This window comes from Takifugu flavidus, chromosome 9 (assembly GCF_003711565.1).
Source record: "Takifugu flavidus isolate HTHZ2018 chromosome 9, ASM371156v2, whole genome shotgun sequence".
In the NCBI taxonomy this organism is placed as follows: Eukaryota; Metazoa; Chordata; class Actinopteri; order Tetraodontiformes; family Tetraodontidae; genus Takifugu; species Takifugu flavidus.
This window is the reverse complement of record NC_079528.1, coordinates 5,499,043-5,516,326: the sequence shown is the minus strand read 5'-3', so window position 1 is coordinate 5,516,326 and position 17,284 is coordinate 5,499,043. Positions and strand designations below refer to the sequence as shown.

The 17,284-nt window shown below is 41.9% G+C and overlaps 4 protein-coding genes across 10 annotated transcripts; 3 read left to right on the top strand and 1 right to left on the bottom strand.

The window, feature by feature from the left end:
* Positions 1–11: 11 nt before the first annotated feature.
* Positions 12–7,169, top strand: mcm7 (minichromosome maintenance complex component 7). 3 transcript variants are annotated; one of them, XM_057043053.1, is made up of 15 exons: positions 12–203; positions 1,954–2,033; positions 2,493–2,657; positions 2,745–2,869; positions 2,945–3,125; positions 3,207–3,344; positions 3,422–3,571; positions 3,678–3,792; positions 3,874–4,005; positions 4,112–4,195; positions 4,415–4,626; positions 4,712–4,977; positions 5,062–5,230; positions 6,109–6,218; positions 6,614–7,169. In XM_057043053.1, the coding sequence occupies exons 1-15, from the start codon at positions 173–175 to the stop codon at positions 6,837–6,839; spliced, it is 2,184 nt and encodes a 727-aa protein (XP_056899033.1). In that variant the 5' UTR covers positions 12–172; the 3' UTR covers positions 6,840–7,169. The 3 variants fall into 3 exon arrangements, with proteins under 3 accessions (XP_056899033.1, XP_056899034.1, XP_056899035.1); XM_057043054.1 differs by lacking the exon at positions 12–203 and adding an exon at positions 1,367–1,503; XM_057043055.1 differs by lacking the exon at positions 12–203 and adding an exon at positions 1,390–1,715.
* An 884-nt stretch (positions 7,170–8,053) lies between these two features.
* On the top strand, positions 8,054–9,962 carry and3 (actinodin3). Its single transcript, XM_057043221.1, has 5 exons — positions 8,054–8,107; positions 8,228–8,291; positions 8,384–8,428; positions 8,505–8,665; positions 9,020–9,962. Exons 1-5 carry the CDS (start codon positions 8,102–8,104, stop codon positions 9,752–9,754), a joined length of 1,011 nt encoding a protein of 336 aa, XP_056899201.1. The 5' UTR covers positions 8,054–8,101; the 3' UTR covers positions 9,755–9,962.
* A 390-nt stretch (positions 9,963–10,352) lies between these two features.
* cops6 (COP9 signalosome subunit 6) lies at positions 10,353–13,968 on the bottom strand. Of its 3 annotated transcripts, none has more exons than XM_057043224.1 (10): positions 13,837–13,968; positions 13,004–13,129; positions 12,753–12,884; positions 12,434–12,522; positions 12,294–12,356; positions 12,152–12,199; positions 11,924–12,038; positions 11,640–11,732; positions 11,309–11,409; positions 10,353–10,762 (listed from the first exon to the last, which is right to left on the bottom strand). In XM_057043224.1, exons 1-10 carry the CDS (start codon positions 13,898–13,900, stop codon positions 10,622–10,624), a joined length of 972 nt encoding a protein of 323 aa, XP_056899204.1. In that variant the 5' UTR covers positions 13,901–13,968; the 3' UTR covers positions 10,353–10,621. The 3 variants fall into 3 exon arrangements, with proteins under 3 accessions (XP_056899204.1, XP_056899205.1, XP_056899203.1); XM_057043225.1 differs by having other exon boundaries at positions 13,841–13,877; XM_057043223.1 differs by lacking the exon at positions 13,837–13,968 and adding an exon at positions 13,320–13,805.
* LOC130531282 (F-box/LRR-repeat protein 12-like) lies at positions 13,865–16,939 on the top strand. Of its 3 annotated transcripts, XM_057043219.1 has the most exons (4): positions 13,865–13,968; positions 14,072–14,282; positions 14,403–14,478; positions 14,957–16,939. In XM_057043219.1, the coding sequence occupies exons 2-4, from the start codon at positions 14,182–14,184 to the stop codon at positions 15,980–15,982; spliced, it is 1,203 nt and encodes a 400-aa protein (XP_056899199.1). In that variant the 5' UTR covers positions 13,865–13,968; positions 14,072–14,181; the 3' UTR covers positions 15,983–16,939. The 3 variants fall into 3 exon arrangements, with proteins under 3 accessions (XP_056899199.1, XP_056899200.1, XP_056899198.1); XM_057043220.1 differs by having other exon boundaries at positions 13,952–14,282; positions 15,773–16,939; XM_057043218.1 differs by having other exon boundaries at positions 13,952–14,282.
* Positions 16,940–17,284: the final 345 nt, after the last annotated feature.

Sequence of the window (17,284 nt, the reverse complement as noted above, 5' to 3'; positions counted from 1 at the left end):
CACATTCGCGCCACTTCTTGCTATGTGACTGGAGACCACTCCGAGCCGCGAGTGAATGAGTCTATCGTGACACAAAAATAGGACAAACTGTATTTAAATCCATTTCGATTTCGGTCCCATTCTTTTGGCGCTTTGAATTGAGTATCCCATCCGAGAGTTACCGTCTGCAGTTATGGCTCGTAAGGATTATGCAGCAGAAAAAGGTAAGCATGTAACTCGTATGGTTGGGGCATTGCAGCAACAGGTTAGCTTAGCATGTAACTTACTCTTACGTTTAGATTTATTAAAATCATGAATGAAAATGCAACCTAATGCATATTGAATGATGTGGTGTGTGTGTTTTTTCTTAAGGGTGCTTGCAACATGTGCTCAGTTAAAAAGAAGTTAATGAGTGACTCATTATTTAAAAGTAATCAAAGCCAGTTATCTATGTTCAGACTAACGTTAATTACCTCTACAACAAATTTCCGTGTGTCAAACTATATTATGTGTCTTTAGTTATAGCGACCGTGTTTTTACTTCTTTTTAAAAGGAAATTCTATTCGGCTTACTTCTGAATATGCGGTGACCCGGATGGATCCCCATTAAACAAAGGAGCAGGCGCCACCGTGTAAAGCACATGGCCCTCAATATTTGAAATAAAGGCTGTATTGAGTTTCTTAACACTACAACACTGATCGTTTTATATCCATCTATTTAAACTATTTGGGGAAAGAACATATGGGCCATTCTGGACACTTTTGACACATTGACAACATTCCAAAGTTACATAAATTACGCTATTCTACAGCGATTTGACATGTTGGATCTTGGTAGACTCATTGAGTTGAACTTGCAGTATGATTTCACATCGGAGGGTCTTGCAGGTGTTGCCAAATATTTCTTATACAAAGCCACACTGTTCAGCTCTGCAACAACCTGTTATCACTAGACAAACCCAATGGATTGTTCCCTTTACTTGTACATTTCTCAATTTGTATGTCATTGTTGGTTAGTGATTTGCATGGACAGAAATTATTCTATTTTAGCTTTTTGTGTCTAGGTTCAGACATAACACCGTGTGTTTTATTTATGTATATAAATATTGGAACTCGTTAAATAATTGCTGAGTAAACGTCCCAGAGTTCTATGCAGTCTCAGAATTACAGCTGCTTGGCAGTGTTTTGTACTTAACGTGCTTAATATGTATGTTACTTTTAAATAATCCTTACTATAAAGAGACAGCGGGGGTGAAGGGGGGTAAGGTTATGTCAGCCACCTCTCGCTGATTGCCGTTTGTCTCTTCATGCACGCTAAAGTTAGCAATGCTAGGCTAACATCAGAAGATGGCTGGCCGTGCTTTTGAAAACAACCCGGACTATTTTCAGCAGCGGACGGTCCGCGGAGCGATATCCAAGTGACGAGGCACAAAAAGCCATGTGCTGCTTTGTTTACAATAACATCTTCGAACAGAGGAATAAAAAAAACCGCAGATGCAGTTTTTCAGTCGTAGCGTCAAACGAGGTGGATTATTTGGATTTGCACGCGGGGGAATTTTAGTTTCCTGTGACGTAGAATTGAATATTAGTAGTTTCGGTTCTTTCTAGAAGTGTGCGATATTTTTTTTTCCTCTAAAACATGGACACTGAACTCGGCGCGGCTGCTGTTGTATTTACACTCTCATGACGGCACAATCTGCTGCGCAACGTCGATTATTTCTCTCTAAAACTCCCGCAGTGAGTATAATCGCGCATATTTCCACTCGTGTAGTTCACCAGCGGCCGTTTGCGCTCAGATGTGGATAATAGTGACTCATCGAGATTACAGGATGCCATGTTACTCAACAAAAGGGGGGTTCTCCTAGGACAACAAATTGCCTCCCAGACTCTAGGCCGACTGGTGTTGGTCAACATTTTCAGCTCGCAAAACTAATCCCAGTCGTTTGAACTTGTCTTTTTTCAAATCTTTTTCCAGAAAAGTGCAAAAGGTTCCTGCAGGAGTTTTACACAGAGGATGATAATGGGAAGAAGGTTTTTAAATATGGAGTTCAACTCGTAAGTATGTTATTTACACAGCAAGTGGCCTTCGTCCTGTTGCTAAGCCAAAAAGCTTGAAACCACACAATTGTCTTGATCTTTAGGAAGCTAATAGGTTGATGTTAGTGATTTTAGGCTGCTTTTATATTGCCATAGGTGTGAAGTGGTTGAACAATGGCATCAGTTCACTGCTGTTAAAGAGAGGACATTTTCAAGTGTTGAATTGTATTTGAGTAAACCTGCTTGGTTAAATTCTTTAGATAAGTTAATTCTTTTATCTAGTCATGTTTGTGTTCCCTGGATCAATTATAACATTGCAGGGCGTTTGATAAAGTGATTCAAGGATTGAGATTTAGTTCTGTTCATTTTGTCCTGTTTTTAATGCCACACCAACGTCGATTAGTTCTAGAATTATTTTTATTGATGTTAAGGGAAATGCCATCATCACGAGCACGTGTAATTGTCTCTGGTGTGTAGGTGGCGCTGGCTCACAGGGAGCAGGTGTCTCTCTTTGTGGAGCTGGACGATGTCTCCGAGGAGGACCCGGAGCTGGTGGAGAGCATCTGTGAGAATGCCAAGCGCTACACAGCCTTATTTGCTGATGCCGTCCACGAGCTGCTGCCAGAGTATAAAGAAAAAGATGTGCGTATATAGTGACTGTTTCTGTATTTGTTGCCTTATTTTGTACAACATTGTCCAAATTCTAATGGGGAAAACTGCTCAATTCAGACTGTGGCCAAAGATTCTTTGGACGTGTACATTGAGCACAGGCTGATGATTGAACAAAGGGGCCGGGACCCGGCAGAAACTAGAGACCCCCGTAACCAATACCCACCTGAACTCATGAGGAGATTGTAAGTGCCGCTGGATTCAAAGTGGTTCTGCTTTGTGGAACAATCCAGACATTTAACTTTTGGTGTTATTCTCAGTGAGCTCTACTTCAAACCTCCCACCACCACTAAACCCAAAGTGGTGCGTGATGTCAAAGCCGACACCATCGGGAAACTGGTGAGCGTCCGTGGAATAGTGACCCGCGCCACTGAGGTCAAGCCCATGATGGCAGTGGCTACTTACACGTGTGATCAGTGTGGCGCCGAGACGTATCAACCGGTACGACTGTCTCGTCCAGTATAAATGCTGTGGAAATGAACCGTGGTCGGTAATCCCTGATGAAGTATTCGTATCCCACAGATCCAGTCTCCCTCCTTCATGCCGCTCATCATGTGCCCCAGCCAGGAGTGTGTTACCAACAAATCTGGAGGTCGACTCTACCTGCAGACCAGAGGGTCCAAATTTATCAAGTTCCAGGAGTTGCGCATTCAGGAGCATGTAAGGAATCATATTTAAGGAAAATTCTGACCGAGTTCTTTTTTTTTTTAATGTCCATTTCTATTTTTATGTGACAGAGTGATCAGGTACCAGTCGGTAACATCCCCAGAAGCATGTCGGTGTACGCTCGTGGAGAAAATACACGTCTTGCCCAACCAGGAGACCATGTAGCCATCACCGGCGTCTTCCTCCCTCTTCTGCGAACAGGCTTCAGACAGGCAGTGCAGGTAAATTGCATTTTGATTCAAATTGCTAACATTAAGTTAAAATGATTCTAATATATAAAGCGTTTGGTGAAACCTAATTAGATGCATAATCTTTGTGCGATTTCAGGGTCTTTTGTCAGAAACCTACCTGGAAGCCCACAGCATCACGCTCATGAACAAAACGGAGGATGACGAGCTCGGCAGTGAGGAACTGAGCGACGAAGAGCTGCGCAGCATCACGGGTCGGTGTGCAAGGCTCATTGCCGGGGAATGGCACATTTTATGTTTGCTTTGTATAAATTAAAGTGAGTTCTATATTACAGAGGAAGGTTTCTATGAGAAACTCGCAGGCTCAATAGCACCAGAGATATACGGACACGAGGATGTCAAAAAGGCTCTTCTCCTGCTGTTGGTCGGGGGGGTAGAACAGGCACCTAAAGGCATGAAAATCAGAGGTGAGGACTTGAACTGGTTATTGCCGTTTGGGAGGCAGATTTTTCCTAATAATTAACCTTGAAATACCTCGACAACAACTTTGCTCTTTTTTTTTTTTTACACTAGGGAACATTAACATCTGCCTGATGGGAGATCCAGGGGTTGCCAAGTCTCAGCTGTTGTCCTACATTGACCGTCTGGCTCCTCGAAGTGCGTTATTTCTTTGTCTCATGTAATGTCCTGTGTGTCGTTTAATATTTTATCCAGCAAAACATTCACTCCATTAGGCATTACATGGTAAAACATTGACTTGAGCCAAAGGGATTCTAGCTTAGTCATGGAAAGATCCTTGATGGAATGATTAGAACACTTCTCACTTACTGAGGTGCTTTTTGTTTGCAATGCTTTTGTGGCCTTTTTGGTGCTCAGGCCAGTACACAACAGGTCGTGGTTCATCTGGGGTTGGTCTAACTGCCGCCGTGATGCGAGATCCTGTGACTGGAGAGATGACCCTGGAAGGGGGAGCCTTGGTGCTGGCTGATCAGGGTATCTGCTGCATTGATGAGTTTGATAAGATGGCGGACGCAGACCGCACAGCCATCCACGAGGTCATGGAACAACAGACCATCTCTATCGCCAAGGTGAACATCCTTAACTGGTTGATTATGAATATTGTAGTAGTCGGGCGAATCCCCCCCCTCATCTGTGTGCTTTGCTCGTCCTCAGGCCGGTATCATGACCTCGCTGAACGCCCGCTGCTCCATTCTAGCAGCCGCTAATCCTGCATATGGCCGCTACAATCCCCGGAAGAGCATCGAGCAGAACATTCAGCTTCCAGCTGCTCTGCTGTCCCGTTTCGACCTGCTCTGGCTGATTCAAGACAAGCCAGATGCTGACAGCGACCTGCGCCTGGCCCAGCACATCACTTACGTGCACCAGCATTGCCGCCAGCCCCCCACACACTTCACGCCCATTGATATGAAATTGATGAGGTAATGGCAGCCACAAGTGCCGTCGTACTGTAGCACTTACCTTCTGCTGGTATCGGTCTAAAGTGAGGTCTGCTTTTCGTGCAGGCGCTACATTTCCCTGTGCAAAAGGAAGCAGCCGGTGGTCCCAGAATCACTGGCCGATTACATCACTGCAGCTTATGTTGAGATGAGGAAAGAGGCCCGAGTCAGCAAAGACACAACCTTCACTTCTGCCCGTACCCTCCTGTCCATCCTCCGCCTTTCAACAGCCCTGGTAAGAACTAGCTACCTTAATTCTGTGTAAACCCAAGACCGCAGGCTGTTGTTGCACCGACACTCTACTGTAAATTTAAAACCTGCCAAACTGTTTGTGTAGAGTGTTATTAAGCACCTTTGCTTCTCAGTAGTCCACTGTGTGATAAAGTGCTTACAGTGCAGGTAGTGATGATAACCTGGCCTACTGCAGTGTGAGCACTTCTTTCCCACCCTGGATAACAATCTTCCCGTTCCTGAGCACTGGAGATTACGGTGATGATGATGGAGAAGAAATCTGTGACTGTTTTTTTTAACCTTTAGCTGTCAAAAGTGCTGTTTGTGCAGGTAGCTTTCATTCACCTACTGCAGAACCAGCACTTACGGCAGACAGAAGGGTAATTTGCTGCTCGTATGCATCCACAAGAGGGCAAACTGCATCCATCTGTGTATCAACAAGCTGATGGTAGAAGCTGCATTCGCTTGGCACTTGTCAGTCAGTTGAAATTAATAACTCCAGATGCTGCAGATGTTGTCTATGCCCATGGAAAGATCTGGTTTATCTGGTCCTGGCTAGCTTTGCAGGGTGGGCAGTCAGCCTGTGTCTGTAAGGAGCAGCTGTGCAAACCCATGCAAAGCTGACCACGTCCAGAACCCTCATCCAGTTCAAATCCACAATCACCGAAGTATCGGACATTATCTTGCAAAGAGATTGGCTGGTGTTGAGAGGCGGAGACTTGGGCAATTGCCGGCCATCACAGAGGGCATTGCACTTGTCTCGGTCTGACAGTGCCGGCACAGCTCAGCTTTGAAAGTGCAACAGTGTGGGTCAAAGATTTGTTTCATTCTACGCCTCGCCTCAAATCTTTACCCTCTGTCGTCGTTGCCTCTTTTTTTCAGGCTCGTCTGCGCATGTTGGAGGTTGTTGAGAAGGAAGATGTCAACGAGGCCATGCGGCTAATGGAGATGTCCAAGGATTCCCTCCAAGCGGACAAGTCCAGTACCACCAGGTTAGTGTTTCAGATTTAACGATGGGTTTTTGGTGAGCACCGACTCGTATACGAGGATCGGCTGAATTCCATCCGATCCAGAGTCTCCTTTTATGAGGCTCCTGCGTCTGTAAGAGAAGCTTTATATCCCAGAGGAAGCTGTAAAGGTTCTTGGGTGTTTATGAAGCTACCTTCACACAGCAGCCAGTTTAATGAAGAAAGGGGTCGACGTTGATTTTGGTCTGGCAACGGTTAATTGTCAGCTAATGAGTAGCAGATCAATTCTTCAATTGCTGAACTTGAAGCATTCAGGTCACCTTGATTTAGTAAAACCAAACACAAACGTGTCAAACTTGCACAAGCACGTTGTTTGTTTTTCTGCCCAGTGTGTAATTAAGACTTGATTTTCTGTTCAGGACTCAGAGGCCATCTGATGTTATCTTCTCTCTGGTGCGCGAGCTCGCCACAGAGGGCGTGGCAGGCCGCACCGGAGCTGGTGGAGTGGTGCGTATGGCTGAAGCAGAGCAGCGCTGCGTCTCTCGGGGCTTCACCCCCGCCCAGTTCGAGGAGGCCTTGGAAGAGTACGAGGAGCTGAACGTGTGGCAGATCAACCAGGCCCGCAGCCGCATCACTTTTGTTTGAATAAACTAAAACAAACCTGGATCTCATCATGTGCACAATGGGGGGCGGGGGGGGGGGGGGTATTGCTGGTTTCCAGCAGACTGTGTTGGGGCACTTCCTTGTTCCTTCTATGCTTTAGTGTAGCACAAGTGAAGCAGAATGTGGACATTTGAGGCTGTTGCTATCTCTGCTTGATTCCTTTTTATGTTTTCACCTAAAGTTGCTTGTACATATGTATGTAACAGTTGTTTCTGCAGTTTGAAGCTTTGACTTTGCAGTTCTGTATATTTTAAAAGCTGTAATGCGAATGAGAAATTAAAGTTGGGCCCTGTTAGAAATGGTTCTGATAAATTGATGTTTAATCGTGCTTTTTGTCGACCACATGGATGGAATTAGGCCTGAACACCTGGTTGTCGGCTGGAGGAGACCTGACGTAATTGCTGCCTTCAGCAAGAAGTATTTGTTCATACATAAAACATGTTAACACGCAGGGTTGAACCCAGTTATTTTCTCTATTGCTACATCTAAAAACACGTCCTGAAACCAAGGTGGAATTTCAAATATCTTCTCTGATGGCACTTTTTTTTTTTTTTCCATTTCTGGGAAATGGCACTAAGCCTTGATATTTACTTGCATTTATACTAAGTATTTTTAAATTTAGAAAAAGTTCAAATGTATCTTAAAGCAGTTTTACAATTATGTTCCTGAAGTTTATTGTGGATTTATTGTCCTAGTAGATGCTGCTACTGTGTTTTCCCACTGAAAGGCATTTTCTCATGGAAAAGGGCACCCTGATGGTGCTATTAAAGTTCATTATCCTTAAATACATATAAGTAAAAACTACTTTTTTTATCTGACACATCCAACTATCTGGTCATACAATCTCAAAAAGTATATTTCAACCATCCTTTGAAAAACACACGTTCTGCAATTATGCAGCTTTTGTCAGTGAATTTTCCGGAGCTGATATTGTCTTTGTGGGCAGCATTTTCCCCCAGAGTTGCAGTCGTCTCAGCAGGTGATGCTTCCTTCCAGGCTTAATGGGTTTTCCATTTGAAGTATGTTCTCTTTATGGCTTTGCTGCTGAAAGTGTGGCTCCTTTTTTATTCTTAATTGGCACCAAAGGCTCCATATTAAACATTACTAAAAAAAAAAAAGAGGTGGAGCAAAGAGTCTTCTCGGCATTGAGCCCTATTGGACAGAAGATAATGTTTCAGGGGGTCTGACGTTGAAGTGTGTATTTAACCCGCTCAGCCCTGCCAGAGCAGTGAAGACGGTTCCTGATGCAGGTGAGCTTAATTTCACTCAAAATATAATTAATATAACTTAAAATTGTATCACTTCAAGGAAGTAAAATTCAGGATTTGCATCAATTTAAATTTTATTTGTAATTTTGCACTGAATCACAGGGGTTCAAGATGATTTCCTCGCTATGGATGGCAGGGGCACTCTGCTGTTTGATGTTGCTTCCAGGTCAGTTCTGACTATTTGCTACACAGCTCTGATTTATATAACTATTAAAACCAACAATAGTCACTAATCTCATGATGGGTGCTCCCTTCCAGGTCTCCTGGAGGCCAAATCTATGTTAAAAACCATGAAACAAGAAGGTAACAGAACATCTATGACTTCAGACTAAATACAAATACTTTTCAAGTGCTAAAATTCTTTCCCTTTTTCAAACAGAGATGGTGCCTGTCGGTGACATTAACATTGCCTCGGACAGGGCCAACAGCTTTTTGTCCCAGCCCAGACCAAAGCGTCACGCAGACCCCAAGTGGTACAGAAAAAACCCAGACTTCCAGGCTTACTACCGCTACTACAGCAGCATCGGATACCCCGAGGGGGTAAGAAATGGATTGCAGTTTTAAAAACTTGATTATTTAGATGAATTAATTTGCAAAAATTCAGTTACTTGTTGTGGTCAGAATCCTTTTATTCACTACAGTTGAAGCTGAGAGTTCATCAAGTTAACTGAATTAAATAAAACTTAAGAGTGCTTTGATTTATTTTTCAAAATTCTGAGAATTATTTATTTCGGAAGCCTTGTTTCCTAACTGACATTTTTCCCAAGTCGTTTTTCAACATGGTAAATTTGAGATTGATAAATATTTAAATCTCCTTTCATGACTGGAAATTGAGGCGCATAACGTGAAACACAATGTGACCGATGATGACGTCGCTTCCTTTTCATTGTTCAGCTTTACGAGACCGACAAGCTGCGGATGATCTACCAGCAGATGAGGTACCTGGAGCACGTGCACGGTCCAGATGCTTCCTACTACCAGAACAAACTGGGAATGCCCCCTCCACCACCAATGAAAGGGGTCCCCAAATCCACAGAACCATCTGCACCCATCACTCCTCCTCCACCACCTCCTCCTCCCGTCATCTCCCAAGCTGATGTTCTGTTCCTCTGCAATAGGAAGGACCCTCTCTGCAAGCCCCACATAGTCTACATGCCCACGGGTGCAGTGCCTGTCCTTTGTGACCCCCGGCACCACCCCCACTGTACCCCAGAGAAAGCCAAAGAGCCTAAAGCCGTGCCTCAACTTCCTCCCCCTCCACCAAAGAAATCCGCCCCACCTCCTCCTCCACCACCAGTTGTGGAGAAAAAGTCCCCACCGGCCCCTATTCGCATTTTCAAGGGCATGGAGTACGACTGCGATCCCTTCTGGGACCCTGACTGCCTGATCGACCACCCACCCAGGCCTGTGAAGCTGGTGGTCCCCAAGCTACCACCACCACCCCCTCCTGTAGAGGAGAAAAAGGAACCAGTGGAGGAGCCACCTCCTGCTCCCATTGAGAAGAAAGTACCCCTCTACCCTTACCCTTACTACTATGGACAACCCTACGACCCCCGAGATGATCTGTATGACCCGATCCGCTTCCAGTACCCCCAACCCGCTGCTTCTGCTGATGAACCTGCAGAGTGAAGCATCCTGAACATGATGGTAAATAAATTCAAAAGCACAGACTTTGACATCATCAGTGAGGTTTTAATCTCATTTTAAGCATCGCGCCCAGTGTTTATTCTTATTAAACCATCATTTATTTGTCATGTTTGTTGACATGTACAAAAACAGTTTCCCTGGCAACCATGTAACATAAATGAGGAATGAAACAATAAAAAAAATACTGTCAGGTTTTTTTTTCATATCTTTGAGACCCAAGAAGAGGTAATATGGAATCTCCTGCTGCCACATGGTGGTAAAAGTAGTGTAGGAAAGGCTGTTGGCAGGGTGTGTGTGTGTGTGTGTGGGTCATTATGTCTAGTTCCGCTGTACATTTTATAGCCATAAAAATGCTGACTCCAGTAAGACCCCTGACGTCTTTCCTGCCTTTCTGCATGAACCTTAAACAGCAGGAGCTCGACTTCAAAAGATGAGCCGTCGCTCAGTCCAGACTATAAAGCAGCAGCTAAAACACCTTCACAAAACTTTCTTAGACCTATTTTCAGATGGAGGATGTTTTTATGAGATGCTGAGCACAGTTAAAATGTAAAGCCTATTAAAACAAAGAGTCAAAGGCCAATGAAAAATCAGCAGATCATTTAATAACATACACAAAATATGAAACAATAAAGCAAACAGGGTAAAATAACAACATTCATGTACAGTGGATTCGTATCTGCATTACCACATTTCTGTCGGGTGTCATTTTTTTGGGTAATTGACAATTGTTCAAATGGTCTGAAAAGCTAATGGATGTAAGAAGATCAAAACTGAAACAAACCAAAAACCGAAAGGAAAATTGACAGAACTGGTAGCGCTCGTGTGTCTTTGCTATGCAGAGAAGTGGGCTCAAAAGAAGAGGCCTCTCATCCTCCGACCAATGCCCTGTCTGTCGTACAGGATGTTGAACTTGTTGATGAACTGATTCATGCTATTGCAGGTCTTGGTGATGGTGCCTAAGTAGGCCATGAGGCCCACATCATTACATTGCTGCAGGGGGGAAAAAGGGCATAGTTACAAAAAGTTTCAGACGCTCAAAACAGAGACACGTAATACATTAGGACCCGTAAAAGCATTCTATGGTCTAGCCCCCTCCCAAACACAAGCAGTAATTACTTAAATGCATCTTTAATTTATTTTGACCTGCCAGTGCATTAAATACCATTTTAATTGACTTCTTAGGTCTAGTCTGAAGTCACAGCACTATTAAAGACACAGCATATACACAATGTATAGTAATCCCACAAACATCCTGCTTGCAGGCGTTTACAGGTTTAAAATAGTTAAATACTCAGGTTGTATGTACAACCTGTTTTGAGATGGCACTTAATATTAATATAAGTCACAAACAGCCCAACACAGACCATATAAATCACTAATTTTAACCTCTTCGCTTGCTATCAGAACCTATATTTACATAATGTGTATGAACTAAAACATCTGCATTTAATGCAGGACACATCACTTTTATTAAAATGTTAATTTAATGGTCTATTAAAATTCGCATTCTACAAAAGGTACTGAAATCTTTCTTACATCATAGAAGTCAGTTTTAAATTTGGAGGTGCTGAGGACCGGCAGTCTGTGGCAGAGGGCGTTTGCTTCACGGAGGATCTCGTGGTTGAAAGGAACTTCTCCTGCAGCACACAAAGACAAAAAAGAGATGAGTTAAAACACCAAAACAGCGAGGTAAAGTGATGCTGTCACAGCAAAAATCAAACTTATAATTAAAGAGAGGTGTTGTTAAGAGGCCTCCTTTAATGATGTAAGTATGGGAAACATCTTATTTAAGGAACAGCTGTTTTCCATACTTATTTTCACATTCTTTACCCTCAAAACCTCATAAAATGCCCCTGCGTCTTCTCACCTGCTTCCACGGCTTTGACGTACTCTAGGATAATCTTCACTCGACTGTGGAGCATCTTTATGGCACTGTGCTGGGCTATGAGGTGTTCAGCAACTACAAATAAAAGATGAGGTTTGAATTTAAAGATTTTTAATATTCTCCTGTCTTGCAAATGAATTTAGAGTCCATCAGAAATGAGGTCAAAAGGCCATATTGTAAGTCAGTAAATTAAACACATGTTCTAGGGGGCATATGTGAGAGGAACTGAATGTTCTCCCAGTGACCCACATGAGCTGAAACGTTACCTGTTGAGTTTTCTCCAGTGCCTGTGGCCGTCATTCGAGCAACATGATCAACACCGATTCTTTCAGCTTCCTCTGTGGCCAGAGTGTAAGTCAGCTCAGCAAACAACATGGTGGCCTGAAGGAAAACACGTGTATGCACAAGTTTATCAACCCTATATCCGAAAATGGTTCACTAGAAGGCATTTGTAAATAATCTATATATATATAAAAAAAAAAAAAAAAAGGTACCTCGCCACTGATGATGTCAATCACAGATTCATACACACTAACAGGAAGCTGAAATGAGAATGCACAATCTTTTAAAGCACCTGTATTTGAGTACTCATGGCAATATTCTCTCATTTATGAGGCAAAAGAAAATGGAACTCACGTCAGTGTGTTTCGTCATTGGGTTGAGTTTGAGGAAGAGCGGACTCTCAATAATCTCACACACCTGAGACATTCAAAGACAATAACATCAATAATAACTAAAAAACAAACATACCCAAATGAAGGGTACATTCTGCCTACCTGCTTATGAATATGGATATCTGACTGGTCAGGCGGGCCGCCTGTGGTGTACCAGCCCAAGAATTCCATGTCTTTGAAGACCTGTTTAACTGAGGAACAAAAGAAAATACAAAAGCAAGTAAGTGACATTACACACCAGCTGCTATTAGAAATGGAATATTTACTTTTGATCAAACTATTATTGCCTCTATCAAGTTACGTGTGTTTCTGTAGGGGAGGCTAAGTAAAGCATAACATACTACTTATCATGCATATTTGTCAAAATGGAGGCAAAAAAGCAAAAACAAGATTGAAAACCTCTTGCACACAAACAACTTACATTGTTCCTCCTTGGTGTAGTAATACTCCTTATCAATATGCACTCTATCATCTATGGTGTGAGATAGCAACTCAAAAGAGTTCATCACTTCGATGTTTCTGCCCTCCTGCTTCCCAATCAGAGCACCAATTACTGAGGAGAGAGAATAAACATTAACTAACATCTGATATGGTATTATTCAATACAAGACGAAACAGAACAAATGCTGCATTCTGCTTACACATTATACATTTAAATAATATCCTACGTACCTTGTATGGGCCGTCCCTCTTGTGAGCGGATGCGAATCCAGTGGTCAGATATGTTGAGGATAACTAGAGGATGCAAAGCTACGGAGACGCTCCCCGTGACCCCCGAGGCCATAACACTGGGGCTGGCTGCAAACACAGAAGAGAAGCTAGAACAAAACAGCATCGTAGGATGACAGGAGTCCATTCGTAATTATTCTTGGATATCATAATTTATCAGTGGTTCCATTTATAGAAATTCTAGTGTTTGTATTATTTTTCCCCAACCAAATCTCAACCACTAGGATTTTGTAAGGCATACTGAAATAATCCTCGTTACCTTTTATAGATTCGTTTTTAAAGTGCAAACGCACATTAATCGGACCATCTTTAATAGCAACCAACATGATAGAGAACAAAAACATCAACTAAAACTACTGTTGCTAACGACGGGGGCCTAAAAAAAGAATCCTGTCTTGACATGTATATAAATAGTCGAATAGAATGGTCAGATGTGTTGTAATGATGAGGCATGAATTAAACTTAAGATATACATCCAATTTGTACGATATAGGCATTCGACGATAGACAAAAGCCCAAAAAACTATTTAACGAACAACTCACACTCATAAGTGAGTTCTTGTTTATGTTACAATGCATAAATATGATGACAGCTTTACAGTTGAGCTCTATGCGGTAACGCGATTATATCAGCAAGTTGGCTACGGACTATCTTATATGTTACAAAGTAAACAACGGGGGCCACCTAAATGTGAACACTCGAAATTTGGTACAGTATGCACCCGTGGTTAAGTAAAGATTATCAAGAAATTGTATGTTAAATTAAAAGTATTTGCCTGCCCCATCCACTTCCATTCCTCCACCATTGCTGGTCGCCATCTTGTCCGGTAAAGTGCGCATGCGTACTGGACTATTGTATTAGCGAACGTTTGGTGGCAATGTCATTTCGTCCGTGTCTTCACGGTCAGGTCAGTTTAAAATTACTGTAACCATATGTCGTTTTTATTGAAGTCCAGATTGATACAATACTGCAAACAAACAAGAATGATTATTATTTATTTATTTTGCTAGGTCTAAAGGTGTAATGTGTTGCTGTTTCCTGGGGGTTATTGATGTGAGCGCAACCCGTGTGCGTCAGGAAATCGGTCCGTGTAGAGGATTCGCAGAGTTTTGTTTACAAAATGGATGAATTTAGAGGCTGTAATCTGGACTACTTTCCTGAAAATATTTTAATTGACGTGTTGTCCTATCTGAACGTACGGGAACTTATAAGAGCCGGAAGGTAAGTTAATTGTAACTTCATAAGAACTGGCTAGTTATTACCGAAAATGAACTTAAGCCCGTCTGCCTTTGTTTTGGATCGTGTCACATTGTTAGTTTGATCTATTTACGGAATTTTCAGAGTGTGCAAGAAATGGAAACGCCTTGTGAAAGACCAAAGACTGTGGAGAAATGTCGATTTGACGTCATGGAAAGGGGTAAGATTTTTTTTAAGGACATGTGGTTTATTTGTCCTTTAATAGTGCTTTATTGAGTAGGTTTGCATTAAATATATAGCTCTGCACTTTTAAACAGCCTCTAAAATTTAATAAATAGGATGTAATTGAAAATGTCAGCTATGAAATGGGGATATCGACATTTGCTGTCTTAAAACTTTCAAGATTCAGTCTTCATGCTTAAGACTTGGGGTCTTCCATTTTCTTTTAAATTCATAATTACTTTCTGATTATAATGGATGAACTGTCTCACGTACTTTTCTACTTTGAACTCTCAAGAGTTCTCGGACTTGTTTAAACCTTTATGTAAAGATGATGTTTTAATGTTGTACTATAAATCCTTTTAAGTGTGTATGTTTAGAATTTAGTATAAGAAATGTTCTTGTAACATTGCTACTCTTTTTTTGCTTGCCATCATTCATCCTCAACACACATATTATGGCCTGTCCTTGTGTATTAGGTATCATCCCGCATACTTTGGCTCTTGGTTCGTCAGTACCTGGGTTGTGGTCTGAGGTGTCTACGGTTACGTGGTTTGCTGCTTTCTGCCCGAGGAGGCACATTTCTCTCTGAATCTTGGCTCAAATCATTGTCTGCCAAGTGCCCTCGTCTGAGGAAACTCTATCTTCTGCATGCAGACCTGAGAAGTCTACCCAGTTTCCAAGTCCTTCCACCAACTTTGGTTGTGCTGGAGCTTTGCGGCTGCGAGCTGCCTCGTGATTTTTTCAACAAGACTCCTACTTCACATGCAGAAGCCTCATCTAGTGATGGTGCTCAACGGCAAAGAACGAAACGGAAAAGAAAAGGGGCTGGAAATCCGTTAGGGATTGCTATTGAGAGGTTAGTCCTTAATAATGTGCCATCTTTCACAGACCAGCATCTACAGAGTTTAACATCATGGGATAGCCTCCGTGGATTGGTGTTGCGTGACACATTTCGTGTGACAGCTAATGGACTCAGGAGCTGTGCTGCTAAGGATGGCATTGTTGGTATGGAGGGTCTCTCCATGCTCAAGTATCTGGAAATTGGCATCACTGGACGTCAAGGTTATCAATTACAGATGGCCTCACTCGGCCTAGGGGCAGGATGGCTTGGCCTAGAGGAGTTGAGTTTGGGTGGTAAGGAGGTAGGGCCAGGTTTACTCTGTTCCAGCCGTCTTAAAGACTTGAAGAGTCTATGCCTGTGGTCCTGCACGCTCAGTGAGATGCAGATAGTACGGAGCTGCAGAATGCTTAGAGGACTACGGACACTGAAGTTTCTGGACGTGATCTTTCAGATTCGACAGGACCCTCCAGTAGTGGAGGGGGAGGGTGGTGATAGAGAAGAGAGAGACAATGAGGAAGCCATAAGAAATAACACTGATGACGACAACAAGATTCTCGATATGAATGATCCCATTCCAAGTCTTCGTCGCTCACTGGCTGTCCATTTGCCTTCATGTACATTGATATTCTCTAACTGCTCTGTTCAGATTAATGCAGATTAAATTAGGTCACTTTGGATGACACAGGTTACCGTATGAATGGGTTGCAAACAATCTTTTGGGTGTTGCACATCCCAATGCAAGATTAACAATACTTTTAAGTTCAGTTACATAATTTAAAAAAAAACAAAAAAAACTGTTGGTGCAAAATAGTGAAAATGTGCAGGTGTTGGCAACTTAGGCAGAGATTCTGTTTGCAATAATGCACCTGTTTCCTGTTTTCACGACTGTCACTTTTCAGTGAAAATACTGTATATAAATTTGGACTTGATGTTTGCTTTGAGATTTTCTGAACAAAAGAAGCATACACTACCAGTCAAATGTTTGGACGTAGCTTCGCATTTGGGAGACGTAACTCGTCCAGGGGTGAACCCTGCCCGTGACCCCAAAAAGGGGAAAAAGTGCTAAAGAAAGAGACGGGACACCTTTGCATTTAATGGTTTTACTTCCTATTCGTGTCTATATGAATTGCAGATTCTCACAAATCAACACAAACTGAATAAAACTGTAAACAAAAAAAATTATGAAATAACATCCTTTAAATTGTTAAAAATAGCCATCCTTTTCTTTGACTACTACTCTGTACACTGGGCATTCTCTCGCTAAGCTTCCTCTGAAATAGTTTTCCAACAGTCTTGCTAAATTATTCCATGTATCTTGCTTCATGTTTTTCATGTCTTCAGTATGTGTCTACGATGTAGAAAGTAGTAAGACAAAGGTGTGTCCAAAATTTTGAATGGTAGTGTATGTTTAAAGTGAAGATTCTTGACACACAGTTGCTATTAATGTGTTTTTGTTTTGTTTTAGAAATCTGTTTATTGTGTAAATTAGCAAAGAATACTGTATATCACTTAAATGTATGTTTTAGTAAGACTAGCCATTTTTATTTTAGCTGTTTAGGGGAAAAAATTCAAAAGGCTTTGAATAAATCCGTTTTTATTAAAAACTATTAAAAGAGAACTGGTCTCTTTATTCATCAGCTCTTTGCATCATACTCAAAGAAAGCAAACAATAAATGTCTTCACAAATGACTTCTGAGCTGTTATAAATATGTAACAAATAATTTCAAACAAATAAATGAATGTCATTGTTGATGATACTAAATGCACTGTCCATATTATTTTCTAAAGTTAATGCCAGGCATAATGTCATGTATTCATTTATGTATTTATAAGGGAGATCATTAGTTTTAAAAATTTAAGATTATTGGGATTAAATGGTCTATTTTAAAGGAAAATTATTTATATAAAGAAGAAGAGTTGAACCAGGGGACGAGAAAAAGTACAAAGTACTTGGCCCTTTAAG